Genomic DNA, 27,650 nt, shown 5'->3' on the forward strand with positions numbered 1-27,650 from the left:
TAATAATTATTGCATGTTCTCATGCACTTTTCATGTGGTGATGCATTTCTGATGACCATTGATATGTGTTATTTTATTAATAGTAGGTCTCTTTGATATGTGTGATTTAAAGTCTTTTTCTGTGTGTATCGTTGTCTTATTTTCTGAGATACTTTTGAGTTGAGGAGGGCGGGTCATGCAACGGTTCTATGTATAGTGTACATTGTATTGTATATAGATCTAGACAAATATGAAAATGTCTATAATTTGTTGTTAAAAGCTGCCAACAGGTTTAGATACATTGTATAGGTGTATCGTTCATAGGAGTCTTAATAAATAATGTGTGTTAATAACCAGTAACAGTGATCAGACATAACGTAATATCTAGTAATCTGATCCGAAATGAAGTGTCATGTAAACTATCTAAGTTTGCCTTGCCAAGTAAATTTCATGTTGAGAAAGTCATTAAAGGTTGAACTACAAAGCGTTACCTTCTTCCTATGCCCACGAGGTGTTTTAAGGAGAACCTGTCTGCTTTTGTACCTACAATTTGCAATAACAAATGTAGTCAATATATGTGATGCGATCAAGCAAATTTCCGAGTTCCGACTGATTTTGCTAAACTTGATCGCATCACATTATCTCTTTCCACAGGAGAGTGTCTTAGTGCACTTAAAAGTGCCGCCATTACCCTGATCCTACAAATGCCTTCGCTAATAAGTTCTGATGATTTAAAGAACACCGAGCCTATCATTTCAGTCCAAGATCATCGATAAACATGTTGTTGGTTCCATCACTGAACATATGCTCGGAATCAACTTAGGAAAGCCACTTCAATCGGCATATTGTGTAGACAAGTGTTACAAGAAAGTGTTTGGAATCTAAACGCTTGAATTTTGCAGTGTATCTGTAACGCCCAACCAGCACTTGAAGTCTATGGTAGTACCATCAACCATGTCACAGACTTTAAGTACTTGGGTTCCAAGATGGGCTCTAGTGCTGGAGACCTAAAAAGAAGAAAAGCACTAGCCTGGGCAGCTTTCTGGAAACAGGAACGCCTTTGGAGAAGCCCATCCCTGCCAATCGAAACAAAAATTAAGCTGTTTGAGATAACTTGTGTTACTGTCTTTCTGTACGGGTGTGAGTCATGGGTAATCAGCAGGACATGGAAAACAAAATCAATGCCTTTGTAATATCTTGCTACAGAGTCATATTAAAAATCAAGCGTGTGGATCGAATTCCAAATGAGACCATCTACAATCTGACCAACACCACTCCACTGGTTACCACTCCACGATGAGCCTGTGAAAGAATATGCCCTTTATATTCCACCACATGGGAAGAGGAAACCGGGACGGCCGCGCACACTGTACTTATATGTCCAGCACCTCCTGGGAGATACTGAAGGAATGTTGCAGCCAAACAAAATTGTTTCGCTTGCCCAAGATCGCAATAGTTGGAGAAAGCTTGTAGTCGCCTGCTCCGCAGCCGACTGATGATGATGATCTAACCACTAACAAGGAGCTTTCTGTCTGCTGTATCTATATCGGTCTGTGTATACATGATGGTTGGCAGCCAAACCAAGATCAGTAGTTCAAGTAACACATACCTATTCGCTGTCGTAGTGCACGTTAAAATATGACCGTTGCTAGATCAACTGGCTCACGCTTTCTTTGTTACACAGCAAAAAATAAAAGCTCAATATTGAGTAAAATATTACTCATCACGATAGTAAAAAGGGAGCTAGTCGAATTTTGAGTAATTTTTACTCAGCTTCGGTTGATTAATTGTTTACTCAGCACATGTTGATTAAACTTTACTCAATATTGAGTAGCTCCTTTTTACTCAAAGATGAGAGTAAAATTTACTCTTTCACTTGGAGTAATATTTGCTCAACTTTTGTTGAGTAAAATTTACTCAATATTGAGTAGCTCCCTTTTTCACTCAAAGATGAGAGTAAATTTTACTCATTGGCTATGGAGTAATATTTGCTCAACGTTTGTTGATTAAATTTTACCCAATATTGAGTAGCTCCCTTTTTTGCTCTGAAATAAGGAAACATTTACTCGTTTAACCTTGAGTAAAGGTTTACGCAAGTGTTGATTAAAACGATTACTCATTATTTGAGTAAAACTTAAGTGAAAAGATTTGCAAAATGATGAATAGTAAAGTGTTACTCAACATTTTGAGCAACATGAAACGTATTTTACTCAACAAATATTAAGCAAAAAACACTTTCGAGTTGTATTGAGGCTCCATCTGCAGCTGGAACAAAGCAGTATTTTAAACTAAAAGAATGAAAAGAATACAAAATTAAATATAATATTCTGCATTTTTCCTGGTTTTATTTTCAAAATAGGTATCAAATTAATCACAATATAGCATGTCTATTGTCTCATTACCCAATGTGAGCAAACATAGAATAGAAGCCGGTCACCTCTCCCAAAACTTTTGATGTGAAAAAGTCATTTGAAAATTAATGTTATAGATGCTGAGTGTTTTAAATGGGACAGAAATTAAGTCTTCACTTCATTATGTTTTAACACTCAAGAATTGTCTAATGCTACCAGGTTCTTAGGAGCTGATATAGTGTCCAGGAACTGCCAAATAGCAGTGATCAGCCTGTACTGGATATGCTAAGTCATTGTATGTGAAGGATTTGGTATATCTTGTCCACAAGTTCTACAACTTTCATCACTGTTGCGCATTGAAAAAGCTTGCCAATCCATTTATATAAAAACACAGTTCTGGATTCAACTTGCTTCACAAGTATATATATTAAATGGCAGCGTGCGTCCAGTAAAGTTGGCGAGGAACCAGTCCAAAGCTGTGCCTTCCTGAAACATGTAAAATAAAAGAAAATGTAATAAAGGACATTAATTTCATGGATTGGGACTATTCAAGTGAAATAAAGCTGCCTTGAAATAGAAAATCCACCACCTTTTCATTGTATCAACCATAAATCAAAATTTGTTTGGTACTCGAAAGTGATGAAGCAGATGGAAGGTTTAAAACACAAATAACTAAATTTATGCATGTCTTATTTTTAAACTGTCTATAATTGGTCAGATGGTATATAACCAAAATGAAAACTCTTGCTGAAATTCTTGAAATATTAAAGCAAATATGACATATTTACATGTAATTTACATTGTAATCACCCATTGCATTGGCATTTCTACTTTCATGCGATTTTGCAAATATTTAAAATATCTTTATAATTATTATATTATTATTCCTGTGATAGCGGGCAATGCTATTTTCAAGGGGACACAAACTTTAGGAGACAAAAATTTACAGAAATGGTAAACAAGATTATAATTATAAGATTCGCGGTTGATTATTCAAAGTTCACGATAGCCAACACCTGTCGGTGAGGATAAGGGTTTATCTAGGTGGTTTTCACTTTGGCATATGAGGTTTCATGAACTACACATTCAATGAACTACATGTATTCTGAAATGCACAAAGAAATTGGCAAGTTAAATGCAACATTATTGATAGAAATTTACCTGTTGACTGACGTTCGTGCATCTTTCTTCAATACCTTTCCTGGAAAGAGGTAGGGCAGCACAAAATCCCAAAGTCACATCTGATCTGTAAGTAAAATATAGATCAATATTATAAATGCACTGAAAAAGAAAACTGCCTATGGAAAAAAATTTCAAGTGATATTTTGCAATGGTTTCACTCTCCTACTACATATAACTGCAAAAAAAGTTATGTGGCACGAGTCAACATCAGGATCAGGGACGTAGCAAGAGCTTTGGGGCATATGGACAAGGAGTAGTGTGAGGCCTTCTAAACATCTCCTTTATCAGCCCTGATCCCTATCCACTTCATTTTTGCTTTTGCTCGGGGCCCATGGACTTTGTCCACTCTATCCGCTTGCTACATGTACGCCCCTGGTCCCCGGGCCTGGTCCACATCAGCGTATGTACTTCGAGGTTGCTCAGACTAGTACATTAGTTACGATCGCAAATACACAGCTAGCATGGTGAGCCGATGACAATTACTGATAAGCTTAACTAACTTAAAAACCTGTCTATATCCGGTTCAAATCATACAATAAGATTTCTAAATTGTGTAATAGGTATATGGACATAAAGTTATGAATAATAGTAATGAAATTAGTACCTTCAAACATTGGTTGTACTGCTGACAAACTCCATTCCACCAGCAGACACTGCACCCGCATCCCGGCTCCGCTTTTATACGCCATGATGACATGAATTTTAATACGTCGTCGAATTAAACTTACTCCGCGTGTTGAATTTACTACGCGATTTGAGTAAAATACAATGTGGCGATTAAAATATTTTACTTCTTTCCATTGACCATTTTTTACTCTGGCAAAGAGTTGTGTCAAATATCGTCTTTACTCGTTGATGAGTAAATAATTGGTCTATTTTTTAATCAACATACTTTAGTCGGTAGCACTTTACTCCTTATTTTTTGCTGTGTACGAACCACTGATCGAAGTAATCACAACACAAAGCCTATGGCATTTCAAAATTCGGAACATGTGTATGAGTCCAGGCTTGAACCAGTAACCAATGGTTACTAACGTGCACTACGACAGTGAAATTATTTTTGAACTTCAAAAGTTCTAGCAAAACACGATTTGCAACACTAAAATTGTTAATATTGTACCGATTTTGCACATTTTTTATGCAAAGTTGGGACTATAGTCGTGATAAACTTACCGGAAACCGCTTCACAGGCGGATTTAGTTTTTTTTATCTTTTGACATAGTATGTCAGGCAAAATGCCTTTTATTCACATTAAATACACTATAAATATTATAACAACAAAAGTTATAGCACTGCACATAATCCATATATAATAGTAGATGTTATAAAACAAATTTACATACATGTATATAATAAGAAAATCAAACAAATAATTTAAGCAAAATGACAGAGCCAAGAACAGACACGGAAGTCATCCAAGTAACTGTTCATCTGCGATCAACTAGCTAAAGTCATCGCAGACCAAACCTCTCATACGAAGTTCCTGCCTAAAGAGGAACAGAAGACAAGGATGATCCCCGTATCTGTATTTGCCAATGCACATTTTGCCAACACATATAACATAATTGATATATTTTGACCGATCACTGGTAATGTCATTATGATAATTAAATAAAACATTTTCAACAGAAAGCCTAAAGTTCTTACCAAGCCTTTGTGTAATAACCCTGTTAGCAAATTCCCAAATAGGAGAGGTCTTATTACAATGAAAAAAGAAGTGCTCTGGATGATCAACAGCATTACAGGAATTGCACAAATTTGTATCTTCTTTCCCCATTTTACATAATAAAACTTTTGTAGGATAAATGTTATGAATAATTTTCCAATTAAGTGAAATAAGTCTGGCCTCACTGGTACAACATGGTATTGAACCCCAAATCTTTTCCCAATCAAAATTGTAATTGGGGAATCTTCTACACCAATAGTTCATACAAATTGGTGGAACATAAATCTTATCAACCATGGCATGTCTAAAAAACTTTGAAGAACAGGCTTCTATAGGGACTGCATTAAAGACAATTGATTCCGTCCTAATTTGGTCTAGAATTGGTGCATTCTTCCAATCATTCGGCAGAGCATTGCAAAGAGCGAAGTACTGAAAAAGAATGTTGCCAGTGCGTGGAATGCGGTGCCTAAAATACTCAAGTGAGTAGATTGAACCATCATCATCAAAAAGATCTTTTATAAAAATAAAGCCAGCTTCAATCCAGTCTCTATAGAAAAGTGTTTTCTTGTTAACAGTTACAGCATCATTGTTCCAAATGATTTGATTGTAGTAATCAGATATGTCAGCTTTATTTGAAGTACATTTAGTATTGAACCAGACTTTAAACATGTTGTTATAAAAAACAGGAAAGGTGTCAATAACATTCTTGCATACAGTGTTGATTTGGTTGAAGCTACAATTACAATTAAACACATTCATACCCAAACCAAACTTGTTGACATAGTAAAGTGGAATGTTCTTCCAGCAAGCAGGACTAGAATTGTTTAGTTTTTGATCCAAGACATCTTTAAAGCATTGAAAACATCTCAACCTGAAATATGTTTATACCACCTCTTTCATAATCTGCAATAATGGTGTTCCGCTTCACCGCTTCCACTCTATTCCAAATAAATTTAAAAAACATAGTGTTTAATTTCTTTACAACTCTCTCAGGAAGGTCTACAACTGGAGCAATGTATGAAAGTTGTGAAGCCAACAATGTTTTCACGATCAAGTTTCTACCAACCATTGATAGGCCTCGCATCTTCCATGCACGGATTGAACACTCGATCTTATTCATTTTATCCTCCCAATTACAAGACAAATGATTTATTGAGATACTTGGGGAGAAATACACACCAAGGATTTTAACAGTGTTATTTGGCGCTAATTTCCAGTTAACATTTCCGATGCCGAAATTATTATTTTCAAGGACCCAATCCATACGGCATCACTTTTGGCATGATTTACTGAAAGACCAGATAATCTTGAAAAGTTATCAAATACATCCATAACCGTTTTAACACATTCAGGGTCTTTTACAAAAATGGTAGTATCATCTGCAAAAGTAGAGATGCGAATTTCTTTACGCTCATAGTTCTCAAATGGTAAAGTAATACCCTGGATTTGCTTGGATTGACGAATTTTACAAGCGAGCAACTCCACACTAAGGACGAAGATCAAAGGCGAAATCGGACAACCCTGACGTACGCCACAATTTACATCAAAGGAACTTGAGATGTGACCATTATTAATAATACAATTAGTGGTATTGGAAAAAATAACTGAAATCCATTTTCTGAACATTGAACCAAAATTCAATTTTCTGAGCGCATAAAATATAAAGTCACGTTCTATACTGTCGAATGCTTTTTAAAATCAATACACATCATAACACCAGGTAAATTATTATTATCAACATATCTTAAAACATCTTCAATAAGGCGGATATTTTCGTGTATACTTCTACCCTTAACAAAACCATTCTGATCAGTATTCACAACAGACTGAAGAATGTTTTTAATACGAGCAGCCAATGCTTTAGTGGCTATCTTATAATCAATATTCAACAAAGCAATTGGACGCCAGTTATTAAGGGAATCCTGGGAAGCCCTTTACCTTTATGAATGAGGGAGATTATGCCACGATTCTGACAGGTGGTAAGTGACCCAGAAAGATACGCATCATTAAGCGCCGTAACAACAATGGGACCAATCTTTGGCCAAAAGTGCTGATAGAACTCTACCGTGAGACCATCATATCCAGGGCTTTTATTTTTTGCCATAGAATTGAGCGCGCCTACACATTCTTCTGCTGTCAAGATACCCTCACAGCTTTCACTCTGTTCATTAGTCAGAGGCGGATTTAGTGGTATGAACCCTTTAACTCGGGGAAAATGATCCCCGACACATGGGGAAACCTCAAAGGTCATCCGAGGTCAAAGGTCAGGTCAAATTAAAAGCTGCTCCTGATTGGGCTGTAACTTGCGGAAAATAATCCTCGACTCTCGGGGAGTATAAACCCACAAAGGTCATCCCAGGTCAAATTTAAAGTTGCTCCGATCTACAAACCTCATCACCAGGGAACAGTTTGAAACATTTTGCAGGAGTCGTGTCAAAGGTCAAGGGTCCTCCTCCCCCAACTTAATTTACGGTCTATCAGTAGACTATCACCACGATGTGGCCCCCGGGGGGGGTCACTCCCATTGTGGCCTGTACACCATCCGCGATAATAAAAACGCGTACAAAGGGTATAGGCACGATACGCGCGTATCGTGTTTAGGGTGTCAAAAACATGAAAAAATGGAAAAAAGGGTAGTAAAATTGCAATTGCTAATACGCGGAAATGAAATTTAGGGTATAAAATGTGATGCAAGGAATAAAATCCCCGTTTAGGGTGTCGTTTTAGCCAAGGGTTAAATCCTTGTTTAGGGTGCTTTTCAAAAGTTGATTATCGCGGATGGTGTACAGGCCACAATGGGAGTGACCCCCCCCCCCCCGGGATGTGGCTCTAGTATGGTATAAATATACTAAAAATGGCACTGTCCCTACATCAAAATGTATAAATCCCGGGCCATAAATCAAATTGAAATAATTCTTGCGATTTGATTATGCACACAGCAGTGGTTGCTCTTGCCAATCCATGTTTTGTCATCCATGGTCAACATCTCATACAAGTGTGTTAATATTTATTAATAATAAAGTTGAAAAACATTTCGATTTGGATTTGGAGGATACCTTCTCTTAAATAACAGTATTGCGAACCACCAGCATACATAACTCGATGTAGAGAGTCTTTCCTATTCAGAGGAAATATTGCAATTACACACCTTATTGCCTTTTAACAATAACCATTGACACTAGCACATATCAGAGAAGATGTAAGAAAAGGAGGGAGAACAGAATTATATCCTTGAGATAATCCCGTAGGTAATCCTGTTGCACCTATTCATAGTCCTTTATTCTCAAGTGGTGGGTTAACCAACAATTAACAATGAGAGGACATTCCTGAACCTCGTTCAGTTGGGGATGATTTGAAGTGACCGCCAATTATGACCATTTGATATTTAATACCAGCAATGTGAAAAAAAAAAAATAATAATAATGTAGTGCCAAAATAATGTACCCTTTTACGGAAGGAGCAAAGTTTAACAAGTTATAACTCCGCTTCTGCAGTACGAATGTCAGCGGCGAATGTCAGGTTATCATTTCCCAGACTTTAAAAAAAATTGCAGGCAGAGGTGGGAATCGATCTCGGTACCTCCCGGTTAAATAGCACTGTGCAAGACCACTAAGCCAACTAAATATATGTTGTGAGATGTGTGACATTAATCTTTGATATTGCTTAATGGAACAAATCGCGGAATTAAATCAGTAATAAAAGAAGTAGATTCTTATATAGCGGTCAAATTGGATTAAAGGGGAAATATTTGTCCCTGCTCTAAAGAAAATATAGGTCTGAAAATTATCAAATAAATTTAAATTAAAAATTGAGATTTTATATTTATTTCTTTCACGAGGCGGCATTATCACAGACAAACACTGTATAAGCTAAAACTCGACCCTCATCACTAGATGCTGTCATAGCTCAATGGTAGAGCATCAGACTCGACTGCTGATATCAATATCGTTGGTTCGAGTCCTCCTGCCAGCAATGGTTATATTTATGATTTTATGATTTGTTTATTTATGTAAATAATGTGATATATTTGAAAGAGGTATTTGAGCAATTCGAAATTTTGATTGTATAATCCTATGGGGTCATTTTGAACCCCAACCCCCTCCCAAATTGCCAAACGCACAACGCCTATAAGTTTGCATCATGCATAATGATCAGTACGTCCATGTCAACATCATAAAAAAAACATTCCATGTATACCTGACGCCGGCAACTAGACTACTATAATAAAAAATAGTATCACATCTTTCCTGCTCAATCAAAATAAAACTTGCAAATAGATCATAGTTTACTCATCTAATCCTGTAATATATAGACCTGTAATATCACCTGTAATATAGGTGATCATTGTTTACATGGTTTGTTATGGTTGGGATTAGTGTCCGATCTCTGTAATGTAATGTAAATGAAGCATATTGATATGCAGGAAGAATCGATCAGGGCGCTAGCTTTATTGTCCTATGACTGAGATGTAGGGCCTAGTGCGAACTGTCCAAGCTGATTGTTCATTTAGTATCATAATCTATTAAGGAAAGATAAACACTATTCAAAATATCAATAGATAAGAAGAAAGGGAGTTAGAGATTTGTAATTGAGTCATGCATGATTTAACAGAAGGTTCTTTCCAAAACCAAAACGTAATGAACAGCCCCAACAAAGAATTATGCATGATCAATAGAAGGAAAAAGAATCGCCCATCCCAAACGGCTTGTGCCAGTTGGACCCGGTGCCCTCAATCATGGTCGGTGCCCCCCCTCCCCCCCACGCTACGCCACTGCACCCATTATTGTAATTGGCTGGTTTACTGTGGATTTGTGTGTAGCATTATATTGATATATTCAAACAAACAATGACGTATACATGTTCAGGGGTACGTATGAAGCTGTATGATACATTTTTATAATCATGTATTTATCATTCTGGGAAGATTGTCGAGATATTTTTTTCGAAAGCAGAGCCAAACCGTCCAAGAAATTCATGAAGGAACTCAGCAAAATGGCCCTCCTGTCTAGTTACACGATCTGGAATGCTAGGCAGGAGCCGGCCTGGGGCTCCGAAGATCAGCCCTACATCAGTTTGTGATCGCACCCGCCGCCCTGCCATTTTGTTGGGTTCTTTCAGTCCTGCTTGGTATTCCTGGTGTGTTCTGCTTGTTTGTATATTCTTGTGTATTTTTGTTAATGTATAATATGTCACCCTGCATTAATTTGGGCATCTTGTCCAGATTTTGTCCTGGGTTTTTGTTCCTCCTTGTATTCTTGCATTGCCTATATTTTGTATTTTGCATTCCTGAATAAAGGTTGATATAACAACAAACAAGATGAATCTTTTAAAGACTAAAAAAGAGACTAAGAAGTACCGGAAACCAGTTTCCTGGGAAAGTGGATCAGATGACCATACAGGCTGTATCAAAATGATTAGTACCCATCAGTTTTCAGTGATATAAACATCACTGCCACATCAAAATGCAACATAGGATCAACATAATTTGTTGATGAATGTGACAAACAATCATATAACTATAAATTATGGTCATTTCAAGAAGATCCTACATTGCATTTGGAAGAAACAGGCTTTTCAATAAGCATCAATTCTGATGGGTACCAATCTTTTTGATCCAGCCTGTATATCAGTACCCGATGAAGTCCTTCTTTGTGAAGAACAAAATATTGTAGTGAGTGAAAATTCACTTGGATTTATCAAGCAAAATGGAAATATTTATTTTAGTCAACAAACTAAATAGCTTCCAAATGAACCTATTCAACAACCCTAGTTAGCAAGTATGTCCGCTTGTAACCCCCCTCCCTGCCCCCCCACATATTCTAATGAAAAACTTTAAACATATACATTTAAATGACATTTACAGATTCATTAGATTCCTTAAACCTTTAATGGGCTATTCCAGATATTAGGTGCACACCCCTAGGAGGACATTTTCAATAAAAGAAATGTCTGATTTTCCAGCTTTGCTTCCTGAAAACGACTGGAATTCCAGTTGCCAATGTCACCATGGTTACTTGAAAAAGCTTGAAAATGCAATAAAATGTGTACAAAATCAATGAATATCCCGAAATGAGCCTCTTAAATTTAGGATTTTCGATTTTGAACTATTTTTTATTTAATTTTTTTCGTATTTAGATACTTTGAAAGTCTGGATTTCCAACAATCATGACTGGACAAAAAGTCCGGAAATCCGAACTCCTCTGCAGGGGGTGTGCGTCTATTTTCTGGAATGGCTCAATCAGATTAGGCTTTGTATATCCAAGTACAGTGTGCAAAAGAGTTGAGGCACCAGTTCGGCCAATAGTATTAGCTCATAAATAGCCAAATAGGTGGAATTTTTTTTGTAACAAGCTGTTTTTTTCAGGAATAGGTGTAGGAACATGCGTACTTTCACTGACAAAAGTCTCCGCAAATCCCCTGTGGGCGTTTTTCAAAATCCAAGATGGCGTCCAAAATGGCCGCCATTTTCATATTTGTTCATATAATTTCCCAACCATACTAGCTAGAAACACAAATAAGGTATCCAAACATGTTTTGAGGTATGAGGAATATTTATAAATCCATATTAAGATGGTTCAACCCTTGCAAGTGTCCAAAATCCAAGATGACGTCCAAAATGGCAGCCATTTTCATGTTATTATCATAATTTCCCAACCATACTAGCCAGAAACACAAGTAAGGTATCTAAACATATGTTTTGACGTATGTGGAATCTTTATAAATCCATATTAAGATGATTCAACCCTTGCAAGTATCCGAAATCCAAAATTTGCCGCCTTTCCAAATCCCGGATCTGGATTTTCAAAATCAAAAAGTCAATTTGAGACCAAACAGGGCATTCTGGGGTGGCAACTTTTTAGACCAGACCATAGAGCAGTTCTTGATGCGGACATTGAAAACATCAGGAGGAATGGCACATGGATGGGGCATTACAGACAACACGTTGATCAAGTGGGTTCATGCTCTTCTTTCTCGATGTGCTCCTATCTGTGACGCATTGGAGCAGTTCACTGGAGTTCACACTGGCACAACAGAGCAACACAAAGATCTACGACAGAGTTCACAGGCAAGAGACACCAAGGATCGCAGCATTTTTGAAGGCTGGTTAAATGCTCATCTACCATTTGCTGGTTATGAGGCTAATCAGCTCATGTCTGTGTCAACTGGGATCGTAGCAGGTGAATCTGTAAACTGTGACAGAGCTGTTGGAATTGGTAGTAAGGCAGCATCAGATATGACGGGCAAGAAGTTCACAAATGTTTTACTACGCCGAAATGACAAGGTTACAACAATGGGATCATACATTAGGACTACAAAACGGTGACCGCCAGAGGACAACAGGTAGAGGTGAATCCAAGTCTCTTGTTTAATAAAATCACCTGTGTGCTAAACAGCAGCACTGAGATGGAGCACCCTTTGGCGACTGAATTAGTTTATGATATAAATGGGCGCGAAGCGCGCGAAAATTTTTGCTATTTTGAAGCTTAACTGATGAAATATGGTGTAAAAGTAGATTAAATGCGCGCGAAGCGCGCGAAAATTTGCACTTTTGGGGCTAAAATGGGCAAATATGAGGTTAATTTGTTCAGAAACCCATTATCAGGCGTCAACATTGGGGGGGGGATGATTGTATGGACCATCCCCCTGGCAAAATATTGGGGGGATAAATCCCCCCATCCCCCAGGATCTACGCCTATGAAAGCGTAACCCTTTCAACATGGTACATAAAAACGGCAAAGATTACTTCATCGGGACCTTTCCGAACAGTACGAGTACGCATGATGAGGTACCGGTACAGAAATAAAGTGAAGGCGTCATCCTTTAGCTTTATAGGGCCAGCAACTATGATTCACTTGAGTACCGTCACATGGTGTCTTGTGGATGTAAGCCTGATAGATGCAACACTATGACATAAAGCTGTAAGAAACTAGGTCTTCACTGTACAACAATGTGCAGAAAATGCAGTGGCCATACTTATTGCAACACTGTACCAATCATCATAGAGGACAATGAAAGTGAAACAGCGATAACAGCTGTGGAAGGCACAGAGCCGGCTGATGAACTTTAGAGAATTTCAGAACTGGAGCACCGTACCTCTTCAACCACAAATTTTCAATCTGTTGCCATCTTTAGCCAATTGAGTTTGGTTTGTATAGTTGGAGTTTTCATCCAAATCGTATGGCTCCAGATGCCCGCCTAGTTTGGTTTCAAATTGACTTTTTGATTTTGAAAATCCGGGCTTCGGAAAGGCGGCAAATTTGGGGCGCCATTTTGGATTTCGGATACTTGCAAGGGTTGAATCATCTTAATATGGATTTATAAAGATTCCTCATACCTCAAAACATGTTAGATACCTTACATGAAAATGGCGGCCATTTTGGACGCCATTTTGGACACTTGCAAGGGTTGAATCATCTTAATATGGATTTATAAATATTCCTCATACCTCAAAACATATGTTTGGATACCTTATTTGTGTTTCTAGCTAGTATAGTTAGGAAATTATGAAAAAATATGAAAATGGCGGCCATTTTGGACGCCATTTTGGACGCCATCTTGGATTTTGAAAAACGCCCACAGGGGATTTGCGGGGACTTTTTATCCGTGATTCTTCACATATTTCTGGACCTATTCCAGAAAAAATCAGCTTGTTACAAAAAATTTCCAGGTTAAAAATAATACTATTGGCCTAAGTTATGATCACCCCCATCAATTCAAGACAAATTATGTCAAATTTAAAACCAGCAGCCAATACGTACCTGTATCCTTTAGGTCTGACTTAAGACATATCATTTCTTGAAATCGGTTGAGAATTAAAGAAATGGTGGTGATCTAAAACCCAAGGAAGAAATGAAATCAAAAGTTGCATTTTAATTTTATAATCAATGGAAAGTATGGCGCTTGTTCTCTTGTTCGATTATGCTTTGTGTACATACCAATAGAGCATCCAATGGAACAAACTGCAACTTTTGAATTTGCATCTTCCTTGAAATTTTGGATCACTTTGTCTTGACCGATTTCAACTAAAAGCTAAAGATGCAGCTATAATTGGTTGCTGGTTCGTATTATGACAGAGGTGGCAATAACCGGTACCATAATTCTTTTGCGGTCTAAATGCAGGTCTTTGTCATCTCACATGTATTGGACATGATGCACGGGCACAAATACCAAAATTAAATCTTTGGAATCAAGAACAAAATATATAGGCTACATGTCTTGAAAGAATATTTAAACCACAAAGCATATTACCAAACTTGAATACATCATAGTCAAATCTGAATTATGTACTACTAGTAATTAAATACTAAGAAAGTTAGCACAGTAGTGCATTAGAAGTATAAGGCGTCCATAACAAAGCCCTCATATTTATGTCCCCGTTGTATTTAGTTGAACAGGCTGTATCTTCGATTTTCATTTTAAAAGCAACTTCATATATTAAAGGTCCGTGACCCGATCGACAGCATCATCCCCCCGATTTTTCTCATAGTTGATGAGTTTTTGGTATCATTTAATAGATTATATTTTTCTCATTACCATCCTGAAATTTGACGATCCAATTTGATGTATTTTCGGAGAAATCAAGAAACAAACAGGCTATACTGGTAACCACCTTCGACATTCTGGGTAGGAAAAAATGATTCCGTGAATAAGAGCCGTATTACTCCAATGCCAATTCGCACGACGGAAATACATAAGGGATGAAATAAATACAAAACAAGACCTTATGAAAAAAAATATGAGAAAAAATGTCCCCACTATAAAATTAATTAATTAATTAATTAAAATATTATAAAAACCCATTTTTTCATTAAAACAAATCCTAAAATAAAAGATAAGTGTAAAATGTACGTGATGATAATATACAAAATTAAAAGGAAATGTATCAGGGTCAAATTAAAATAAAAAGAATGAGATATTTTGTCACACGAATGATGAGCGTAGTGGTATATGGCGAAGCACTCGACGGGAGTGTTGTTTCTGGATGCCGGACCACAATGCAATTCGTGCGTACCAACATATTGGCTTACTAATTGTGCTAATTATTCACTTTTACGCTAAAAATGTTCTCGTTTTCTCACATAGATGCATAAAGGGGACAATATTTGAAATTGTATGTAAGTTTGAAGACAATCCATGTCTGAAACTGATAGGGTTACCCCCCTTTAAAGCCATAATGTGTGGTTTGAATCCTATTTAAATCTTAAGTTTTCACTGCATGATCACATTGTCTCCTATTAATTTCGAGTAAAACAAATGAAATGAAATGAAGAAAATTGCTACTTCATCCCAGCGTCTACAACATGCGTGTATAACCTTGCCGATCATATTATTATCATGAATAGTGGCGTAGCTCCACACAGCTAGGACGAACAAACAAGACGAAAGACACATAGCGATATGCACAGTTTATACGTCCGTCAAGACGTACGATGAAGAGCGATATGCACACAGTTTATATGTCACAATTATACATATGCATGCGATTTGTTTAGCCACCACTCGATCGATGAACTCTGAATAAAACCGGATATCTTCGGTTTTAATATAAAAACTTAAATTTTACTGTAATTAAAGCACTTCAGGTTTAGTCTTTCACATGGTATTTTAGTACACCATTGGGCATTACAATAATGCAGACAAAAGAAATTCAACAAAAAATTGAGGGCGTCGCTGTGGCGCAAATGGCTTTTACAGTAATGAAGATTAACTAATCAATTGAATTTCTTTGGTGTGACTGGGGGTCCAAGTCATCATAATGATCGATAATCATCATTATCGTCATCATCATTATCATCATCAATCATTGTTATCAAAACATTAACATGATGTCATCATCAGCAAATCAACATGAACAAGCCTTCAGCACATTTTATCAGTCAATACGACGGTCATCATCAAAATTCAAACAAAAGATAATGACATCTATCAAACCATCACCATTAGGATCTTCAGCTTCATATTTCATGCACCTCATTATCATTATCATCAGTCATCAACAGCATCAATATAGGCATCATCACCAGGGAAAATCATCATTAATTAGTCATCATCATCATCATCATCATCATCATGCATCATTGTCATCAATATGATGGTCATCATCATCAATCATCATCATTTTGATGGTCATCATCGCAATCATCATTATCATCAACAACATCAACATAGGCATCATCACCAGGGACCATCATCATTTATCAGTCATCATCATCATCATCATCATCATGCATCAGTGTCATCAATATGATGGTCATCATCATCATCAGTCATCATCGTCATTGTCATTATATAGGGTAAAAACGTTTACATAATTTTAAAAAAAACATTTTTGATAACTGAATGCAAATATTCTAACATGTTATTTATGTGTTGACAAAATATTTGGTAAAAATTGTTTGCAAAAAATATTTTACAATAACATTTTGAAATCATTTTAATAATATTGTTGTAGTGAGTTTTCATACAAAACGTTTTAAAACGTTGTCATGACCTTAATATAACCTGACATTAATATTAAAATGTTTTTACCAAAATCAAACCCCAAAATGCAAATCTGTTTAAAATGTTTTTAAAACGTTTTGTGTTTGCTGGGATAGCACTTGTAATCTCATTCAGTCATCTCTCACCATTGGTATTTGTTTATTCAAGAAATTACATGGCCTGTCCATGGCCTGGCCTGACCATGGCCTGGTGACTTCAATGCCAATTCTGGCATTGAAGTCACCAACAATGACATGGATCATGTATGTTATGGGTCTTCACTTGGGTCATGTGATCTGAGGACTCATAGAAGCTGTCTTAGTCAGCTGATGATGCAGACTCTGTTGGTGCCTAAGTCAGCTGGGGATTTCCATGGAAGGTAGCAGCTAGAATTCTTCTACGTGAGAATTTACACATCACTGTCAAGCATATGTGGGTATTTCCTTCATGGACCATCAAGAGGCTTATAACGCCCCTATGCATCATGTTTGATACAGTGTATGTATTTCATAATATTATAATGTGGTTAGTTTTGATTAGCATGTTTACTTGCTGCTTTGATGAGTAACTGAGCTTTATCCTCAGATATAACCACACAAATATGATGGGGTCCTTTAGTATCAGGAACTGTCTTATCAATGGCACTAAGACAATCCTTTACAAGAGCACTGCACTGATTGTCAATGGTAGCATTAATACTCAACCATTTTAGCTTGGGCAAGTTTTGTAAATGTTTGAAAACACCATGAATACCACCATTTCCTGCATCATTGCCATACAGATCAAGCAAAGAGAGACTTGGTAAGAAAACAAACCTGTTGGCTATTTCAATGATGCCTTGGTCTGGAATATCTGCATCGGCCAACCACAATTCCATCAACTTGGGGCAATACTGTAGTTGCTGGGCAAGAGGTGCTGCAGCCATTCCTACAGTATTACAGGACAAAATAAGAACTTGTAGATTGGTTGCCTTCGGAAGGGATTCACTCAATATTGTGATGTGTTCTTCATTTAGGCTGGCTGTACGAAGTTCAAGTTTTTGCAGGTGAGGTGTCATGATGTGATCAATGTGTCCTATTGCCTCACCAACATGATTGACATTCAATGACAAGTATTCAAGGTTGCTTTGTATAGCATCTAATAGAGACATCACATCACTTGGAGTCATTTCATTCTCAAATAAGTTAAGTTCCTTGAGATGCATGGTCTTAGACAGTAAATGTGCCATATGAGTGATGTTAAATGTTGCACTGTCAAATTCGATGTGGGTGTAGTGTGGACAGTATGAGGATAGAGATAAGCTATGCACAATGGTGTGAATGTCAGTACATGTTCCGATTTTTCCTTTAAATGATATTGTACCAAGTCTGGATAATGAAGACAATGCTTCACCCAGTAGTTTCATGTGATGGTCTACCTTAAAAGCCTTATGACTTTTAGTATAATCTGTCCAATGATTAATAGAAACATCCTGTATAACAGGCATACACTGCAATGCACCTGTAACTACATCTAGAGGTGCAACAGAGAGGTCATACTCAAAAGAAGCCGATTTGATTTTGGACAGTGACAGCAATCCAAATGCAGACATGACAAAATTGTGAAATATTGGCATTGACTGGGGAGGTTTACTAAGCACTCTCAATTTACCCTTTGAAAAGAGGGATTTCACTGCTTGGCCAAGGGATAACATCCCTCCTGGTGATTGCTGCTGCTCATCACGAGGAAGCATTGTACTATCTGTATAAACCTGGTCATGATGTTGAGTTGTCTCTAACTCACCATGACCGGGGGTGATTTGACTATCATATAATAAGTTGAGAATAGGGAGTAGGTCTTTCTTTGTATCATCTACGAAGGTAATTATACGAGCACCAACGTGAACATGATCATTCATGCTATCTGTGTTCAATTTGAACAGATGTATTGCATGAAGGATTATGTCAATTCTGCCTGCCCGATCAACTACACCACAACAGAACTTGAGTAATTCCATTTTACTCAACAATAAATCCCATGAATCTATTTGCATCAAAGTGCAATGAAACTGATCAGGGTTTGTCTCAAACAAATCAGCCAAGTATTTTGCTGCGCAGTATTCCTGGAAAGATTTGTGAAGGAATGTTACAGAACTAATCGTGTTCAGTTTTGATCTGAACCTCTCTCTTGTAAGCAATCCTGTTTCACACCCTAATTGGAATTGTGAATGAGTAAAATTGTTCTCAGAAAACACAAGTTTTTCATCTTTCAAAGTTTCCTTGAGACAGAGTCCTTCAAAAGCTGTTTGTCCAAGTTCAGAAATAGCTTTGATGAACTCTGCATCAGAGTCACTTTGATCTTGTTTTCCGTTTCTGATACAATGTTTCCTCCACAAATATAAAACAAAATTGTGATACAACTCTGATTGTGCCTCTGGTAACTTTTGTTCATCTTCCCAAAGAAGACACATCAACATTAATATCACTGGTATGGTTGACAAGGAAGTAAGAATTTGGGATTCTTTTAATCTATTCTTCAGACCTTCAACCATCTCATTGTTTCCATGGAAGAATCTTGTCATATACAATTCTACATTTTCAGGAGAAAACCCAGTCAGGTTCACAGACACATACTTCATTTGATATTGACCTAAATGCTTGTGTGCACGAGTTGACAAAATAACACGGCAATCACGTAGCAACCTATATTGTAAAATTCTGTCAATGCCATTCTTTGCACTTGTTTGATCTACACTATGAGCATATTCATCATATCCATCTAGAAGGATAATAACCTTATCAGGGTTCTTTTCAAGAAAGGCTTGTAATTCATTCTTAGATACATTGGTATCATCAGCTAGTATCTGCTCAAAAATGGCATCGACAAGGCTGTTATCTCTGTGAAGCTCACGTAAGGTTATGATAAAAACAAGATCATAGTTGGAGAGTGAGGAGTCTGACTTTTGCTGTGCCCAGCTATAAGCAAGCTTGGCTAGCAAAGTTGACTTTCCACTTCCAGCTACACCTTTTACTAATACCCTTGTTGCTGGTTGCCCTTCTGCTGTTGTCAGAGTAACAAGATCTTCATTGTGCTGTATCATTGATGTTTTCTCTTCCAACTCGAGGCTGACATATATTTCATCCATAGCCCTTGACTCGTCACACCAAGGTAAGAGTTGAATCTTGCTCATCTGATGCTTGTAGAATTTGATGAGCTCTTGTTTGCATCCATCCAAATCAAATAGACAAGATTCTCCTGCATTAAAAAATTAAATATGAGAACAATTCTTCTTTGTACCTAATTTCTATTTATTCAGGAAACAGAGTAATATGTAGTATGTTATGGATAAACGTGCCCACGGTTGGAAAATACCAATGCATGCATGTATACCTCTAACCGTTTTATAATACTGATTCTTAAACACTTTAGAGGAAGTTCCTGCAATCTTATTGGTTCTTAGTCATATTATATGACACAATATAACATGGTTCTGTGTGTGCACATCGACTATTATATAGATGTATACGCTATTTGAACCAATCAGAGACGCATAGCAACAATGAGACTGATAGATTCCAAGCCGTAGGTAATTGCTTGTAAAATGTAGGATTTACAAATTTGGTATACTTATTTAAAGGAGGATTTCGTGATCCTAGCATCCGCTTTTTATGACATTTTTCAGTAGATATTTACAAAAAAAGCTTATTCTCAAAATTTCAGTTGATTCCTATTTTGCGTTTGCGAGTTATGCATGATTATGTGTATTACCAATAATAACACTGCTAGGCCAGTGTTGTAATTTCGTTCTGGTACACCAGAACAAAATTTAAATTTGACGATATTTTTGCGAAACAAATTAATCTGCAAGAAATTGTTGGTACATAAACATTATGTAGCTAGAGGTTTCCAGTGGTATGAAAATCTCAACTTGGGGGGATGATGCTGTGGATCATGAAATGCCCTTTTCATAATATTTTAAAGATGTTTAAGATTGAGAATGGGAAGGTATTGTTTTAGCTGCTGTTGTGCATCTATCATCTCATACAACACAGGCGACATCGTTATTTTAACAGAACAACGAGGCTTTTTGGACCGGGCCAGCATGAGCTGGCCCGGTACGTATTATTCGGAATTAAATGAATATGAATAAGATAGAATTCGTAGGTGGACCTGGAGCAAGTTGTTTTGATAATGTTTAAACGTGTAAACATTAAAGTGTTTGTGAAGGGAATTTTTGTGTTGAAACAATGATGAAAAATTAACAGGTTGTTTAATTTTTTTAGGAATGAAATTAAACGTTGTTAAATTGTTACAAGTCAGTCGCTCTGACGGTTACAGCATTCACCTTGAGAACTCTTTCATGTGTAGTTTCACTTGGGCTTACCAAGTTAAAGAGACTGCCATAGTCAAAGGTCACCATGGTCGAGGTCGGGACACGCTATTAGTATTACATGTACTACCGCCACTGGGTTTAACTTGCAGCTAGCATAGCAGCATGAGACTGTGAGTGAACCTGGTAGATAATGAGGGTCTAGTCTCTTTCACTATTTATACCATCGGACTACAAACTATCTTTGCATAAATTGGACACCCGTGCACTAGTAAAAATTCCCTTTAAAAGGGAAAGCCAGCCTCAATGTAGAAGAGGTCTTGTAATTAGTTTGGGTCACCGTAAAAGGCATTTTTAGGATCACGCTTACATCCAATGTACATGACAGTCCTCCAAACCATCAATAATGAGAACATGCACACTGAAACATCATGTTTCATTCATTACTCCAAATTGGTTCGTCTTTTTGTCTTTTCTGCTTTTTACCTATGCCTATTATTAATATTAAGAAATACATTGCAGTTTTTAGTTTATTCGCTATATAAACTCACCTTACATCATGGACATTTTATATTTTATATTAATTCGCAATGTATAGTTTACTATATATATACTAGATAGTGTCAAGCACATAAAGGACTGATTACTCCCTACCATGACTACAAATACAATCTTCACTTTTATACTGTATTTTTCTGATTGTGTTGATTGTTAGTCCAAAACTCCTGCGAAGCTATGCACATGGAATCTTACCTACTCTACATTGTGTGTTTTCTCTTCAATCATTTTCATCATGTTGAATGTAATTTTATGAAGTGTCATTTTATTTATAATTAATAAATTAAGACAATAATTTGTTTATTTTCTATAAGTGCATGTCAAATGGGTACATTGTTCAAAACTATAGGCCTACATTTATAAATTATGCCCATATTATAGGTAGGACCTAAAAACTTTTATCCATAAAACGATACAGGATAGCATAGATAATTACTTGAACAATACTTGTAATTGTATATTCTAATTTCAAAACAATAACATCAACTGACCGCAGGTAATAGCGCAACTTGCAGAATATTAAAGGAAGATTACCGATATGTTTGCAGAATGATTTCTTTAATTTATCATCAATTACACGTACATCATTATATTTTATGTCCCAAATATAATTTCAGACCATCTCTTGCCATCAAATACTATCAAAGAAAAGAATATATCAAAAGCATTACTCATACTTCACATGGAATCAATACTGTCCCGGTCCATCCCTTTTTAAAGGTTTTTTTTTTAATCTGATGGTCAAATCCGCACCACCATTCCACTTAACAAGTAATTTAGAAAAAAGTATTTCTACCCTTCCATATTATGTATGTTTACAAGAAGGTGCCCAAGTTAAATTTTGGTGAGGATCAATGTACCGCTGGAAAATTTAAAAGTCGACCCACTGATGTACCAAATAGTTGAAATGCGAGCCACGTTTGCAGCATATCTCCTTGTATGGTTACTTTTACTAAGTACCCTCGCCCCCCCTAGTATGCATATTTCCCAGTTATTCAGGGATTTTCTTTTTGTTTAACCAAATTGAATGGTGTTATATTATTAATTATATTTAATTAATGTTTCTTAAAATGTTTGTGTGCCACCACCACTGAAAGGAATACTATATGTAGTTTGTACTTCAACAAGTATTGTGTAAATGAAACACGGTTTTATGCTGTGCACTTTTGAACACTGGCAAATGACATCTTAATTCAACATTAAGTTTTTTTTAAAAGATGCATTCTGCATTCGTTTGTGAAACCTGCTTGGAGACATATAGCAATTTGTATCAAAGACTAATATTATTTTATGTAATGATTGAGAAGGAGGCACAAAACACAAATTTAACAGAATTATGTACTGTTGCTCTAATGATGATCTCTCTATGCATGGTGGAAGAGGGACAGGGGTTCTGCTTCACCAAGACTACAATTTACAAAGATACCCTGGGCAAAGATAATTTTGTGAAAAAGAACCACTACATTTCATTTCAAGTTTACCTGTACATTTCTTTGTAGTTTGACAATCCTGTCTGTTCATCAATTCTGTGGATGGAGAGAAAAAAATAATTTTATATAGATTTCTAAAAGAATATATAAAAAGGGAACATGATAAGATTTAAACCACAGCAGCTTTGAGGGATATTCCATTAATGCATTTCAGAGGATCTGCATGCTCCATAGCTAGTTTATAGCCATACAAAAATAAGTAAGAGCCACTTTAAGATTGAGAGCTACGGATGGTTTCACAATTATACTTTAGGGGTGCTATGTCTCTTTATGAAACCTTGAAACCATAATATATGATAATGTGACATGTGAAGGGTTTTCACAGATCACATCACATTACCATGCATTTACTAACTCCATCCGCATGCAATTTTGTACATATCAAACAGCATGACTCGTCACCCTCATAACAAAACTGCCTAAGTCATTCTTACATGTTTCTCATTCGCAATTTTAATTTTCCGGCCGAATACATCACAGAGATGTATTACACAAGTTAATGAAGAATGCGGCTGGAAATTTGATAAACTATGGGTTTATTACTCAGAAAATCAAAATTGCAAATGAGAAACATGTAAGATTGACTTAGGCAGTTTTGTTATGAGGGTGGCGATGTGCAGATCCCTGCGATTTCCTTGGTACACATCTTCTCCACTTGCAATTGATGATTTTTCCAAACAAAGAGGACATCTCTTAAAATCTTCTCTTGATCGGAAGATCATTTTCCAAATTTCGACTGGCTACGTTCAGAAATACTCAGTACTTTTGTTCATGAAGATAACTGTTCCAATTGGCGCCAATTCGGCTTGAAATATAGGGGGCCAATCGGCTTTAATTATCAAACACATCACCCTCCTGGGATTAACGCCTATGCTGTTCCAAAAGTTAAAATTGTATTAAAAATTTTCACTAATAAAACTCACCATCAATAAGGGCTGTACTAGCTTCATGAATATGTATATGTGCATCCCCTTCTATGTTGTACATATCTCCCCCAGATCTGGGTTGGTTACCAGACACATACGTTTGATTAAGAACTACAGGTAGATCACTATTGCTTGCTACAGGTAGTTCAATATTGCTTGCTACAGGTAGATCACTATTGCTTGCTACAGGTAGATCACTATTGCTTGCAACAGGTAGATCACTATTGCTTGCTACAGGTAGATCACTATTGCTTGCTACAGGTAGATCACTATTGCTTGCTACAGGTAGATCACTATTGCTTGCTACAGGTAGATCACTATTGCTTGCTACAGGTAGATCACTATTGCTTGCAACAGGTAGATCACTATTGCTTGCTACTGGTAGATCACTATGTCTTGCTACAGGTAGATCACTATTGCTTGCTACAGGTAGATCACTATTGCTTGCTACAGGTAGATCACTATTGCTTGCTACAGGTAGATCACTATTGCTTGCTACAGGTAGATCACTATTGCTTGCAACAGGTAGATCACTATTGCTTGCTACAGGTAGATCACTATTGCTTGCTACAGGTAGATCACTATTGCTTGCTACAGGTAGATCACTATTGCTTGCTACAGGTAGATCACTATTGCTTGCTACAGGTAGATCACTATTGCTTGCTCCAGGTAGATCACTATTGCTTGCTACAGGTAGATCACTATTGCTTGCTACAGGTAGATCACTATTGCTTGCTACAGGTAGATCACTATTGCTTGCTACAGGTAGATCACTATTGCTTGCTACAGGTAGATCACTATTGCTTGCTACAGGTAGATCACTATTGCTTGCTACAGATAGATCACTATTGCTTGCTACAGGTAGATCACTATTGCTTGCTACAGGTAGATCACTATTGCTTGCTACAGGTAGATCACTATTGCTTGCTACAGGTAGATCAATATTGCTTGCTACAGTTAGATCAATATTGCTTGCTACATGTAGATCAATATTGCTTGCTTCAGGGTTGATATCTTGGCATTGCCTTTCCATGTTTGCTGTTGTATGGTTTGAAGGAAGAAATAAAGGAAAACAACAACAACATAATTTTAATTAAAATAATACCTAGCTTTTTTCTCATCAAAAAACAAAACGAAACAAAACAAAAAATGAAAAGAGTAAATATTTAGTTTCAAACCAGTGAAGCATCATCTTGTTTTTTTGACAGCATGCTTGAAAATGAATTCAGAGTCTTTGTGTTGTATCAACCTGGTTTATCATCCTATCCAGGGGCATAGCCAGTTTTCTTGGTCAAGGAGGCGGATGTAGGGCGGATAATAACAAAAATTCGGGGACAAAGACGGAGAAAATCCGCTTGCATCATTTTGACCCGGTATTATCAGTGGGATATATACTTATAGCGGATCTTTTCAGAGAGACTGTGTGTGTAAAAGTCTTTGCGCCTCCAAAAAGGACTTGATTGGGATAATGTCGAGGATAATGTGGCCCTTAATCGGGGTGAACTTTGGTGGGAAACAGAAACAGGCTCCTTGCCCTGTTTTCTGTTCCTTTGCCTTTTTGATTTTCTTTCATTTTTTGTTAGAGGGGCACTTTACTCTTTCATTTTTTGTCAAGAGGGGGGGGGCTCACTCTACCCTGAAATATAAGCGGCGTGAAAATAGTCCATTTTTGAATATGCCTACGGGAGGAAGTGAAATTTAAAACAAGCTAAACAGTCAAAAGCCAAAAAATGCAAAAATTATGCACGCAAAATTACCTGCTGAGGACGTTGTGACACCAGGATGAGGAGTGTCTGCAAGCTGCATTATACAACGATCATGTGCTTCACCAGAATCATCTCTACCGCTGGCTTCAGCTTGGGCCGTGGCATCTGGTTGTAGGGAAATGGGTGTGGTTTGGTGGGTGTGGCTTGGTACATCATGTGCTTCATCAGAATCATCTCTACTGCTGGCTTCAGCTTGGGCCGTGGCATCTGGTAGTATGGATATGGGTGTGGTTTGGTGGGTGTGGCTTGGTACATCATGTGCTTCATCAGAATCATCTCTACTGCTGGATTCAGCTTGGGCCGTGGCATCTGGTAGTAGGAAAATGGGTGTGGTTTGGTGGGTGTGGCTTGGTACATCATGTGCTTCATCAGAATCATCTCTACTACTGGCTTCAGCTTGGGCCGTGGCATCTGGTAGTAGGGGTATGGGTGTGGTTTGGTGGGTGTGGCTTGGTATATTATGTGCTTCACCAGAATCATCTCTACTGCTGGCTTTTTCAGCTTGGGCCGTGGCATCTGGTTGTAGGGATATGGGTGTGGTTTGGTGGGTGTGGCTTGGTACATCATGTGCTTCACCAGAATCATCTCTACTGCTGGCTTCAGCTTGGGCTATGGCAACTGGTAGTATGGATATGGGTGTGGTTTGGTGAGTGTGGCTTGGTAGGCCTACATCATGCGCTTCACCAGAATCATCTCTACTGCTGGCTTCAGCTTGGGCCGTGGCATCTGGTAGTATGGATATGGGTGTGGATTGGTGAGTGTGGCTTGGTACATCTAGCTTTCGGCGTTTGGTTCCAATAGTAGAATATGGTGAATAAGGATTTGACATATTGAACTGCAAAATGGAATAGAGAACCATGGGTGTTATAACATTTTTTATTTAATTGTAAATAATCAATTTATTCAAATTTATTTGATGATAATGGGGAAAGGCTCAATGTGCACTTGATGAAGACAATCTGCCTTATATCTATGACAGAAGTATTTACTCTTCCTTGAATACAGGAAGGCTAATTAACAAGGACACGAATCCCTTTTGATATGCTAAAAAGTCTTTGCATCCCCCCCCCTCCCCCATTATGTTATATTTATTTCAATTGGCCTAATTTTAAACACCTAAATTTCTCACATGGCATATAGCGTCCAAGAAGAAAATTACCGAAAATGGCTTGTGCCCCCCCAAAAAAAAAACAACTGGGTGCAGCCCCCCCTATCATGGTCAGTGCCCCCATATGACCTACACTACTGCCACTGAATTTGCTTGTTCATCCCCTCACATTATTGGTTTTTTACATCCAGGAAGCTTGAAAGACCCTTGATTTTATCTCGTAACTTCGAGATTCCGTGAGATCCCGTTTGCGCACACGTGGTCAGAACGTTTGTGCAACGTGTGTGTGTGAAGCACATTTCGTGGTTGATCAAGATAATTTCTTGCAAGAAATTACCTAAATTCATAATAATCTTCGACTAAGTTTGAGGATTATCATTCTTATATATATTTGGAATAATGAAATATAAGTATCCGAGACTGTCACTCTCTATAAAATGGAGAAAACCCGGACTGAAGATTCTGGAAATGGCATCCAAAAGGACACACTGCCGAATTCGGCAGCCAAGACGAAGCCAAATACGACAGCCAAGGCCAAGTCGAACATGGCGAAACAGACTGGATCTAGCGCTAAGGCGCCGAAGAAATCCGATAAAACTCCGACCTGTAAAGGTTCGTTCATACTACCACCGCATTTGCGATGCGTTGCTTTGCGATGCCGATATATTGATTACTTTTTGCCGCAACTCAACGCAACTCGTCGCATTTCCAAGTTAAAATGTATTTAACTTCATTGCGATACGCAATGCAGTATTTTGCAGTGCGATGCAGTGCGGCAACGCACCGCATCGCAAAGCAACGCATCGCAAATACGGTGGTAGTATGAACGGACCA

The 27,650-nt window shown here is 37.4% G+C and overlaps 1 protein-coding gene and 1 long non-coding RNA gene across 2 annotated transcripts; both read right to left on the minus strand.

The window, feature by feature from the left end:
* Positions 1 to 2,726: 2,726 nt before the first annotated feature.
* On the minus strand, positions 2,727 to 4,353 carry LOC140140743 (uncharacterized). The gene is made up of 3 exons (XR_011857276.1): positions 4,117 to 4,353; positions 3,492 to 3,576; positions 2,727 to 2,816 (listed from the first exon to the last, which is right to left on the minus strand). It is a non-coding gene; the product is annotated as an uncharacterized lncRNA (long non-coding RNA).
* A 12,832-nt stretch (positions 4,354 to 17,185) lies between these two features.
* LOC140140625 (uncharacterized) lies at positions 17,186 to 26,537 on the minus strand. The gene is made up of 4 exons (XM_072162383.1): positions 25,700 to 26,537; positions 23,940 to 24,980; positions 23,008 to 23,052; positions 17,186 to 19,893 (listed from the first exon to the last, which is right to left on the minus strand). The coding sequence occupies exons 1-4, from the start codon at positions 26,535 to 26,537 to the stop codon at positions 17,186 to 17,188; spliced, it is 4,632 nt and encodes a 1,543-aa protein (XP_072018484.1).
* Positions 26,538 to 27,650: the final 1,113 nt, after the last annotated feature.

The sequence above is a fragment of the Amphiura filiformis genome, chromosome 19 (genome assembly GCF_039555335.1).
Source record: "Amphiura filiformis chromosome 19, Afil_fr2py, whole genome shotgun sequence".
NCBI lineage: Eukaryota > Metazoa > Echinodermata > Ophiuroidea > Amphilepidida > Amphiuridae > Amphiura > Amphiura filiformis.

What these genes read in the sequence shown, in the direction of transcription:
- LOC140140625 (XM_072162383.1), bottom strand. Translation starts at nt 26,537, where the DNA reads ATGTCAAATCCTTATTCACCATATTCTACTATTGGAACCAAACGCCGA. An exon ending in TGTCACAACGTCCTCAGCAG is followed by an intron (nt 24,981 to 25,699) that starts GTAATTTTGCGT and finishes ACCATACAACAG; the next exon opens with CAAACATGGAAAGGCAATGC. An exon ending in TAGTACAGCCCTTATTGATG is followed by an intron (nt 23,053 to 23,939) that starts GTGAGTTTTATT and finishes CTCCATCCACAG; the next exon opens with AATTGATGAACAGACAGGAT.